The 12309-nt window shown below is 45.3% G+C and overlaps 1 protein-coding gene across 1 annotated transcript in view; it reads right to left on the bottom strand.

Moving 5' to 3' along the window:
* Positions 1–10194, bottom strand: part of LOC121576423 (tumor protein 63) — a 106235-nt gene extending 96041 nt beyond the window's left edge. The window contains exon 1 of the mRNA XM_041889552.2: positions 10042–10194. Within this exon, the coding sequence (XP_041745486.1) occupies positions 10042–10097 (56 nt within the window). The 5' untranslated portion in view covers positions 10098–10194. The remainder of the gene's footprint in view (positions 1–10041) is intronic.
* Positions 10195–12309: the final 2115 nt, after the last annotated feature.

Raw genomic sequence — 12309 nt, 5'->3', positions numbered from 1 at the left:
CAGACAGACAGACAGACAGACAGACAGACAGACAGACAGACAGACAGACAGACAGACAGGCAGACAGGCTGTGCCCCTCCAGCCCCCGGGTCCCTCACGGCCCATCAGCAGTCCAGAGTGAAGACTGAGCACTGGGGCAGAGGTCACCACTAAACAGAGCTGGGCTATTGTCTCTCACCAGGTCGGCCACATCCACCGATGAAAATGCAATCAAAACAAACAGACCAGCCGATCCGGGGGCCTTCTCCTGTATCATCATTAATCACACCTTCAAAGACCTCAGCCTTTCTCCCTCTCATCCCCCTCTCCCTCTCATCTCCTCTCCCTCTCATCCCCCTCTCCCTCTCACCCCCCTCTCCCTCTCATCTCCCTCTCCCGTCTCAACCTCCTCTCCCTCTCATCTCCTCTCCCTCTCATCTCCTCTCCCTCTCATCTCCCTCTCCCATCTCATCCTCCTCTCCCGTCTCATCCCCCTCTCATCCCCCTCTCCCTCTCCCTCTCATCCCCCTCTCCCTCTCATCTCCTCTCCCGTCTCATCCTCCTCTCCCTCTCATCTCATCTCCCTCTCATCTCCTCTCCCTCTCCCTCTCATCCCCCTCTCCCTCTCATCCCCCTCTCCCTCTCCCTCTCATCTCCCTCTCCCTCTCATCTCCTCTCCCTCTCATCTCCCTCTCCCGTCTCATCCTCCTCTCCCGTCTCATCCCCTCATCCCCCTCTCCCTCTCCCTCTCATCCCCCTCTCCCTCTCTCTCTCATCCCCCTCTCCCTCTCATCTCCTCTCCCGTCTCATCCTCCTCTCCCTCTCATCTCATCTCCCTCTCATCTCCTCTCCCTCTCCCGTCTCATCCCCCTCTCATCCCCCTCTCCCTCTCCCTCTCATCCCCCTCTCCCTCTCCCTCTCATCCCCCTCTCCCTCTCCCTCTCCCTCTCCCTCTCATCTCCCTCTCATCTCCTCTCCCTCTCATCTCCCCCTCTCCCTCTCATCCCCCTCTCCCATCTCATCCTCCTCTCTCTCATCTCTCTCCCTCTCTCTCTCTCCCTCCCGTCTCATCCTCCTCTCCCGTCTCATCCCCCTCTCATCCCCCTCTCCCTCTCCCTCTCATCCCCCTCTCCCTCTCATCGCCTCTCCCGTCTCATCCTCCTCTCCCTCTCATCTCATCTCCCTCTCATCTCCTCTCCCTCTCCCGTCTCATCCCCCTCTCATCCCCCTCTCCCTCTCCCTCTCATCCCCCTCTCCCTCTCATCCCCCTCTCCCTCTCCCCTCTCATCTCCCTCTCCCTCTCATCTCCTCTCCCTCTCATCTCCTCTCCCGTCTCATCCCCCTCTCCCGTCTCATCCCCCTCTCTTCCCCCTCTCCCGTCTCATCCCCCTCTCCCCGTCTCATCCCCCTCCATCCCCCTCCTCTCTCACCCCCTCTCAGCCCCTCTCCCCGTCTCATCCCCCTCTCCCGTCTCATCCCCTCACCGTCTCATCCCCCCTCTCCCTCCTCTCCCCGTCTCATCCCCCTCTCCCCCTCTCCGTCTCATCCCCCTCTCCCTCCTCTCCCGTCTCATCCCCCTCTCCCGTCTCATCCTCTCTCCCACCTCTCCCCCCTCTCCCGTCTCATCCCCTCTCCCTCTCATCCCCCTCTCCCGCCTTATCCCCCTCTCCCGTCTCATCCCCTTCTCCCGTCTCATCCCCTCTCCCGTCTCATCCCCCTCTCATCCCCCTCTCCCGTCTCATCCCCCTCTCATCCCCCTCTCCCGTCTTATCCCCCTCTCCCGTCTCATCCCCCTCTCCCGTCTCATCCCCCTCTCCCGTCTCATCCCCCTCTCATCCCCCTCTCCCGTCTCATCCCCCTCTCCCGTCTCATCCCCCTCTCATCCCCCTCTCCCGTCTCATCCCCCTCCCCCTCTCATCTGTCAACCAGTCTAAAAGAGGGACGTGACGTCTCAACAGTAGACTGCTGAAAGGTGTCTGCTCTCCGTTGCATGCTTTTACTGTGGCCATTCTGGCGAAAGGGTCTCAAACCAAGTAGTTGAGAATCTCAGTCCAAAAAGTGTTACCTTGATAAGAATGTTTCCTAACGTGTCTTATAAAATACATAAATGTATTATATCATTTTAAAACTTTCACAAACAAATGTATTGAGGTTGTTATAAATCTATGCTAATTAAATATTGTACCTTTAGGTCAATTAGCATGAGTTTCAGACTGTTTTCTCCAGCCGAAGTCCTTCGTACTGCTTTAGTAATGCTTCTCAGTACACACGAGGTACAGGCTGTGTTTGTAAACCATCTCAAAGGCTTAGGGTTAAAGGTCAAACTCACCTTTGTATGGTTGTCAGTTTTAACCAACCGCTAGCTAGCTTATCAGACTGCTCCCGTTACACCCCACTTGTCTAAAGGTACCACTTCAGCCAAGTTAAAAAGAATACCCAGTATTTACTCGTATAATATCCGGTATCTTAAGTTAAGTGAAGTAAAGTAATTAAATGTACTTTTGCTTTGTTAAGAACCCTCAGAACAGACTTCTATCTTGGAAAGCAACGTTGTAGTTGAATGAGAGAATTTCCCCAGTGCAGAACCCCGTTTAGACTCTGTTAGAGCTGATGTAGACATATTTGTATAAAAGACAGAACACACAGAGCTCCATGTGTGTGTGTGTGTGTGTGTGTGTGTGTGTGTGTGTGTGTGTGTGTGTATACAGTGCCTTCGGAAAGTATTCAGACCCCTTGACTTTTTCCACAGTTTGTTACGTTACCGCCTTATTCAAAAAAATGGATTAAATAAAATAAATATCCTCAGCAATCTGCACGCAATACCCCATAATGACCCAATACCCCATAATGACCCAATACCCCATAATGACCCAGTACCCCATAATGACCCAATACCCCATAATGACCCAATACCCCATAATGACCCAATACCCCATAATGACCCAATACCCCATAATGACCCAATACCCCATAATGACCCAATACCCCATAATGACCCAATACCCCATAATGACCCAATACCCCATAATGACCCAATACCCCATAATGACCCAATACCCCATAATGACCCAATACCCCATAATGACCCAATACCCCATAATGACCCAATACCCCATAATGACCCAATACCCCATAATGACCCAATACCCCATAATGACCCAATACCCCATAATGACCCAATACCCCATATGACCCAATACCCCATAATGACCCAATACCCCATAATGACCCAATACCCCTATAATGACTCAATACCCCATAATGACCCAATACCCCATAATGACCCAATACCCCATAATGACCCAATACCCCATAATGACCCAATACCCCATAATGACCCAATACCCCATAATGACCCAATACCCCATAATGACCCAATACCCCATAATGACCCAATACCCCATAATGACCCAATACCCCATAATGACCCAATACCCCATAATGACCCAATACCCCATAATGACCCAATACCCCATAATGACCCAATACCCCATAATGACCCAATACCCCATAATGACCCAATACCCCATAATGACCCAATACCCCATAATGACCCAATACCTCATAATGACCCAATACCCCATAATGACCCAATACCCCATAATGACCCAATACCCCATAATGACCCAATACCCCATAATGACCCAATACCCCATAATGACCCAATACCCCATAATGACCCAATACCCCATAATGACCCAATACCCCATAATGACCCAATACCCCTGTTAATACCCCATAATGACCCAATACCCCATAATGACCCAATACCCCATAATGACCCAATACCCTGTGACCCAATACCCCATAATGACCCAATACCCTTAATACCCCATAATGACCCAATACCCCCATAATGACCCAATACCCCATAATGACCCAATACCTTGCATACATGAGACCCAATACCCCATAATGACCCAATACCCCATAATGACCCAGTACCCCATAATGACCCAATACCCCATAATGACCCAGTACCCCATAATGACCCAATACCCCATAATGACAAAGCGAAAACACGTTTTTATACCTTTTTATACATTTATTAAAAATAAAAAACTGAAATATCACATTTACAAAGTATTCAGACCCTTTGCTATGAGACTCGAAATTGATCTCCGGGGCATCCTGTTTCCATTGATCATCCTTGAGATGTTTCTACAACTTGATTGGAGTCCACCCGTGGTAAATTCAATTGATTGGACATGATTTGGAAAGGCACACACCTGTCTATATAAGGTCCCACAGTTGACAGTGCATGTCAGAATAAAAACCAAGCCATGAGGTCGAAGGAATTGTCTTGTAGAGCTCAGAGACAGGATTGTGTCGAGGCACAGATCTGGGGAAGGATCTGCAGCATTGAAGGTCCCCAAGAACACAGTGGCCTCCGTCATTCTTAAATGGAAGAAGTTTGGAACCACCAAGACTCTTCCTAGAGCTGGCCGCCTGGCCAAACTGAGCAATCGGGGGAGAAGGGCCTTGGTCAGGGAGGTGACCAAGAACCCGATGGTCACTCTGATAGAGGTCTAGAGTTCCTCTGTGGAGATGGGAGAACCTTCCAGAAGGACAACCATCTCTGCAGCACTCCACCAATCAGGCCTTTATGGTAGAGTGACCAGATGGAAGCCACTCCTCAGTAAAAGGCCTTCCAACAGGACAACGACCCTAAGCACACAGCCAAGACAACGCAGGAGTGGCTTCGGGACAAGTCTCTGAATGTCCTTGAGTGGCCCAGCCAGAGCCCGGACTTGAATCCGATCTACCATCTCTGGAGAGACCTGAAAATAGCTATGCAGCAACGCTCCCCATCCAACCTAACAGCTTGAGAGGATCTGCAGAGAAGAATGGGAGAAACTCCCCAAATACAGGTGTGCCAAGCTTGTAGCGTCTTACCCAAGAAGACTCGAGGCTGTAATCGCTGCCAAAGGTGCTTCAACAAAGTACTGAGTAAAGGCTCTGAATACTTATGTAAATGTGATATTTATTTTTTAATTTTTTATAAATTAGCAAAAATCTCTAAAAATCTGTTTTTTGCTTTGTCATTATGGGGTATTGTGTGTAGATTGATGAGGGGAAAAACAAGTTAATCCATTTTAGAATAAGGCTGTAACGTAACAAAATGTGGAAAAAGTCAAGGGGTCTGAATACTTCCCGAAGGCACTGTGTATATATATTAAATATGAAGATGATATATATGAAGATTACTTTTTAAGATGATTATCTTGTCTCTTTAACTCTTCATATTCTTATTTTCATGTGACTGATAAGAAACACAACGTTACATGTTTTCTACAAAGTGCAGTGGTGTAAAGTACTTAAGTAAAAATACTTTAAAGTACTACTTAAGTAGTTTTTTGGGTTATCTGTACTTTACTTTACTATTTATATTTTTGAAAACTTTTACTTTTACTTCACTACATTCCTAAAGAAAATAATATACTTTTTACTCCATACATTTTCCCTAACACCCAAAAGTACTCGTTACATTTTGAATGCTTAGCAAAACAGGAACATGGTCCAATTCACACACTTATCAAGAGAACATCCCTGGTCATCCCTACTGCCTCTGATCTGGCGGACTCATTAAACACAAATGCTTTGTTTGTAAATGATGTCTGAGTGTTGAAGTGTGCCCCTGGCTATACATACATTTTAAAAACAAGAAAATGGTGCCGTCTGCTTTGCTTAATATAAGGAATTTAAAATGATTTATAATTTTACTTGTATTTTTGATACTTAAATGTATTTTAGCAATTACATTTACTTTTGATAGTTAAGTATATTTAAAACCAAATACTTTTAGACTTTTACTCAAGTAGTATTTTACTGGGTGACTTTCACTTTTACTTGAGTAACTTTCTATTAAGGTATCTAGACTTTTACTCAAGTATGAAAATGGGGTACTTTTTCCACCACTAACAAAGTGACCATTTGTTTGTTGGTCAGTGGATTAGTAATGCAGTACTCTAAACAATTGATGATATTTAAAAAATACAAATATATACAAATAAAAATACAAAAGCCTAACTCCTCTCTTCTAAACCATCAGAGATATCTTTGTTGTATCTATGCGTGGAACTTATCCTGAGTAATAGGTAATATATCCCACTATGACCAGACATACAAACCACTCTACTAATATCCCACTATGGCCAGACATACATACCACTCTATTAATACAGATCAATCTCGTCGTTCCTCATCATCACCTTCATCTCAACAGCCATTTAAATGTGCAGTAGAGAGACGGAGCGGGAGGTTTCAAGTGACTGCTAGACCGCTCTGCCGTCACCCTAGACCCTGCCTGGCGCTCCTGCCCTGTGCTGCGGAGGCATTGTTGCCATAAGTACGCCACACCTATAAATATCAGATCAGACCGGGCTGGCAGCTGAAGGCCCAGACACAACTGTTTCAACGTCTGTTTGCACCTCCAGACACCTTAGTCGGACAACCATCCCTGACCCAGCAACAGAGACCCTACCCCTGCTTGACCCAGCAACAGACCCACTATCTGTGGTCTGGTCCGACAACCAACCATCTCTGACCCAGCAACAGACCCACTATCTGTGGTCTGGTCCCACATCCAACCATCTCTGACCCAGCAACAGACCCACTATCTGTGGTCTGGTCCCACATCCAACCATCTCTGACCCAGCAACAGACCCACTATATGTGGTCTGGTCCCACATCCAACCATCTCTGACCCAGCAACAGACCCACTATCTGTGGTCTGGTCCCACAACCAACCATCTCTGACCCAGCAACAGACCCACTATCTGTGGTCTGGTCCCACAACCAACCATCTCTGACCCAGCAACAGACCCTCTATCTGTGGTCTGGTCCGACAACCAACCATCTCTGACCCAGCAACAGACCCACTATCTGTGGTCTGGTCCGACAACCAACCATCTCTGACCTAGCAACAGACCCACTATCTGTGGTCTGGTCCCACATCCAACCATCTCTGACCCAGCAACAGACCCACTATCTGTGGTCTGGTCCCACAACCAACCATCTCTGACCCAGCAACAGACCCACTATCTGTGGTCTGGTCCCACATCCAACCCTCTCTGACCCAGCAACAGACCCACTATCTGTGGTCTGGTCCGACAACCAACCATCTCTGACCTAGCAACAGACCCACTATCTGTGGTCTGGTCCCACATCCAACCATCTCTGACCCAGCAACAGACCCACTATCTGTGGTCTGGTCCGACAACCCACAGGGGGTTTCACCCATGAAATGAAACCAGTCTGCTTTTTGTTCCCATCTTTCCATTAATAAATGTCAGACAGTTGTCTACAGTGGATCAGTGCACCTACAGACCTTCTTTCCCTGGTCGACCAACCATCCCTGACTGACCCAACGACAGAGAGGCTGAGACTGACACCCCTAATCCAGAAGCAATCTGCTTTCGTTCCCCCTTATCTAGAAATGTTGTAAATGTTGGCTACAGTGAACACGTGCAAAGGACCACGAGGCCAAGAGTGAGAGTTGCCATAAAGTAGCAGTCCCATGTGGAAAGTAGCCTTTGTTTCATGCTTACTTTGAGCCGGTCATTCAGCTCTGATACCAGAGAGTCTTCCCAGCAAACCAAAATTAGTTCTGTCAAAGTTCCCAGAACAAGTCCAGTTGTGCTGATGATTATAAAATGTTTGTATAATATAAAACATTCGCCTGGCATTGCGAGAATGTTCCCAGAACACATTTAGTCTGTTTCTTTAAAAGGTTCTCAGAATGTCAATGTCAGAATTAGGCTGTAGGAACAGTCTGGTGGGAACATTGTGGGGACGTCACAAAATATATGTTCCCAAAACACAAAAACTGTTCAGTTGTGTGGCTGATTGTACAATGTTTATTTTAGTGTGAAAAAACATTGTTACAAGAACGTTCCCAGAACACATTTTTTTATGTTCTTTAAAAGTTACTAAAACATTTATTTAGGTTGTGGGAACATTGTGGGGTTATGACAAGAGATAGGTTCCCAAAACACTAAAACTGTCCAGTTGCGCTGACATTCAGATAATGTCAGCACAAAACATTCCCTCACTGTCCTTAGAACGTTATTCCTATGTTCAAATTAAGTTTAGAACAGTCCATGGAGGTTTTTCCCATGAGTTAGTGTTATCTTACTGTTGAGGAAGTTAGTGGTACAACAATCCATGTGGAAGCACATATGGCAATAATTTGAAATCACATGACAATTTATTAGACATTTATTTAATAAATATAGTTTTACCATATTTTGTTGTATGTCACAAGCGGGGATCGAACCTGGGAGCTTTGGACTGAATCCCTGGAATTGATCCACTGTGCCACTGGAATGTGACTAACACAAATATAAATCTGTTTACGCCTTTCCTCTGACTTCCAAGTTGTGGTCTTTGTCTTTGGACATCTAGAAAAATAACTCTCCTCTATTATTTCGTACCAATCTTCGTTATATCCTGGGAAATTTGGGATGTTTTGACTTTTATTTTCCTTACAAACTTGATTTCAGAAATCATGTTAAATGATTGGCTGGCAGATTGCAGTGAGGTGTACATAGATGTGCAAATGTACTAAGACGTATAGCCATAGTTTGGACTATAATTTAAGGATTTCAGTACAAAAGGAAATCCACTAGAAACTGTAGGATCCTGGTGGCACAGCAGACTAAGTAGCCTACAGCGCTTGCGGATCTCGGGTTCAAATCTACTTGATTACCATTCTTTAAAAAAGCAATAGCTATGTTTGGACAATACCCTAATTCAATTCTGTTGTGGCAGTATGTTCTAAGAACATTACTGGAACATTGTGTTAATACACTCCCTGGCAACCTAATGAGAACCTTAACATTTTTACCAATGTTGTGAACAACATTTTAGTGAATGTTAGGAGAACATTCCAAGGATATTTCACTTCAAACGTATTCTTAGAAAATAATATTTGGTGATCAAAAACATTCTTTGAATGTTTGTGGGACGTTATCATCCTAATGTTAGCTCAAACCCTAACTAGAACTTAATGGGAACGTTAGCTAATGTTCTGGGAATGTTCCAGGTTTGCTGGGCTCTTTGTTGTTAGGCCTATACAGGATCTTAATTTGACCACCCTGTTGCAGGAGACATTTTCCAACACCGCATGAAATGAATAACTTGTACTGTATTCAAGGTTTAAAGATGTTTGTAATTTCCATTTTCTATAAAATATTTATCAACCCACACAAAAATGTCCATTAATTATAATCCACATAGTAACTCACATTTCCTGTTGCTGCAGGATTATTTTCCTGCTATGAGAAACTAGTCAAATTCATATCCTATACCTGGGTAGGTGTCTTGGATGACATCTCCATTAATGTTAGCGGAACGTTCCAGTAATGTTTTCTCAGAACCAATTTAATTGAATCCAGACATGATTGCTGAAGAATGTTTAGGGAACGTTATTGGAACAATCATGTCATAACATCACACTATAACTTTATGAGAGCATTGTAGGACTATTCCCTGCTTGTTGTTATGGGTGTTTTTAATAACATCTCAACATTAGCAGATCGTTCCCGTAATGTTTTCTCAGAACCATTTCTATTTTGTTTGCGGCAGTATATTCTAAAAACATTACTGGTACATTGTGTTATTACATTATCAGGGAACCCATTTAAAACATTTTCTGAAATGGAAAAAAAACAACAACATTTTTATCATCCTAATGTTAGATCAAACACTAAATAGAACTTCATGGGAATCTTAGCTAATGTTCTTGGAATGTTCCTGGTTTGCCGGGTTGATTCCCTTCCTTTATTTTTTAAATGGCAGACAGTCAAGGATTACCATGGAGAATAAAGTAGCCTTGTCCGAGCCAGAACAAACCATAGGGCAGCAGGAGCCTATCTCCTGTTTCTGCAGCTTGATAAAGAAGCACATCCCCTGGACAGGACGCTAGTCTATCACAGGGCCTTGGAGAATAAGTATGTCCATTGTGTGAAGTTCAAGTGGCCCAGGTCTTTGACAGTAACATGGCTAAACGCTGTTATGACACACCACTCACAGCACACCAGTTGTTAGCTAGCTACTTACCAATGAAAGGGGAGCTCAGGGCAGTACTGCACAGCTGTGGAGTAAGGAGAATTCATTGTGAACTTCTCTATCTTCTCTTGTTCAACTCTTTAAAGCTATCAGTAGATCACATAAGCACATGCATTAATGATCACACATGGACCAGGTGAATAAATCTGATAAATAATATAACTAAATATTAGACAGGACTAGGTTAAAGTGCTGGAGGGTCAAGTGCACAGCAGTGAACGCAGACTGGAGGATGTTTAGATTTTTGGTATTTTTTCTTCGGCTCACCAGCGAAGAGGCGGGGCTTGTGCCAGCGCACTGACCAATCCCTGGTAGCAGCTGGACAGGGGTATCACTCTCCCTCAGTTGCTAGGATATAGATATCAAGCAACACCCTTCCCTCCCTCCCTCCCTCCTCACCCATCTCCCTAGATCAAACTCTAACCCCTATCTAAGCACTATCCTGAAAAGCTAAAGCTCATCCCTGTGCCATTTGCTTCCGCGCCTTGCTCTGACATTTCCACCCAGATTCCCTGGAGGTTTAGCCGACAGACATGTCTGTTGCATCACACTGCTTACTATATTACCCACTGCAGCCCCACTGTGACTGGTATCAGTCTGGCTAGCATAAAGATTCCATATACATACCCTTGGTATCAGTCTGGCTAGCGTAGACATAACATAAACATACCCCTGGTATCAGTCTGGCTACTGTAGAGATGCCATAAACATACCCTTGGTATCAGTCAAGCTAGCGTAGAGATTCCATAAACATACCCCTTGGTATCAGTCTGGCTAGCGTAGACATAACATAAACATACCCTTGGTATCAGTCAAGCTAGCGTAGAGATTCCATAAACATACCCTTGGTATCAGTCTGGCTAGCGTAGACATAACATAAACATACCCCTGGTATCAGTCTGGCTAGCGTAGAGATTCCATAAACATACCCCTTGGTATCAGTCAAGCTAGCGTAGACATGCCATAAACATACCCCTGGAATCAGTCTGGCTAGCAAAAAGATACCATAAATAAACCCCTGGTATCAGTCTGGCTAGCGTAGAGATGCCATAAACATACCCCTGGTATCAGTCTGGCTAGAGTAGAGATACCATAAACAAACCCCTGGTATCAGTCTGGCTAGAGTAGAGATACCATAAACAAACCCCTGGTATCAGTCTGGCTAGTGTAGAGATACCATAAACAAACCCCTGGTATCAGTCTGGCTACCGTATACATGCCATAAACATACCCCTGGTATCAGTCTGGCTAGCGTTGAGATGCCATAAACTAACCCCTGGTATCAGTCTGGCTAGCATAGAGATGCCATAAACAAACCCCTGGTATCAGTCTGGCTAGCATAGAGATACCATAAACAAACCCCTGGTATCAGTCTGGCTACCGTATACATGCCATAAACATACCCCTGGTATCAGTCTGGCTAGCATAGAGATACCATAAACAAACCCCTGGTATCAGTCTGGCTAGCGTAGAGATGCCATAAACATACCCCTGGTATCAGTCTGGCTAGCGTAGAGATACCATAAACAAACCCCTGGTATCAGTCTGGCTAGCGTTGAGATGCCATAAACTAACCCCTGGTATCAGTCTGGCTAGCGTTGAGATGCCATAAACAAACCCCTGGTGTCAGTCTGGCTAGTGTAGAGATACCATAAACAAACCCCTGGCATCAGTCTGGCTACCGTAGAGATGCCATAAACATACCCCTGGTATCAGTCTGACTAGCGTAGAGATGCCATAAACATACCCTTGGATCAGTCTGGCTAGCATAGAGATGCCATAAACAAACCCCTGGTATCAGTCTGGCTAGTGTAGAGATGCCATAAACAAACCCTTGGTATCAGTCTGGCTAGTGTAGAGATACCATAAACATACCCCTGGTATCAGTCTGGCTAGCGTAGACATGCCATAAATAATGTCCCCCATCAGTGTATTACCTTGGTGTCCCCCATCAGTGTATTACCTTGGTGTCCCCATCAGTGTATTACCTTGGTGTCCTCCATCAATGTATTACCTTGGTGTCCTCCATCAGTGTATTACCTTGGTGTCCCCCATCAGTGTATTACCTTGGTGTCCCCCATCAGTGTATTATCTTGGTGTCCCCCATCAGTGTATTACCTTGGTGTCCCCCATCAGTGTATTATCTTGGTGTCCCCCATCAGTATTACCTTGGTGTCCCCATCAGTGTATTACCTTGGTGTCCCCCATCAGTGTATTACCTTGGTGTCCTCCATCAGTGTATTACCTTGGTGTCCCCCA

This window comes from Coregonus clupeaformis, chromosome 11 (assembly GCF_020615455.1).
Source record: "Coregonus clupeaformis isolate EN_2021a chromosome 11, ASM2061545v1, whole genome shotgun sequence".
Lineage (NCBI taxonomy): Eukaryota > Metazoa > Chordata > Actinopteri > Salmoniformes > Salmonidae > Coregonus > Coregonus clupeaformis.
Note: the sequence above shows the minus strand (reverse complement) of the source record. Positions and strands in the feature narration are given on the sequence as shown.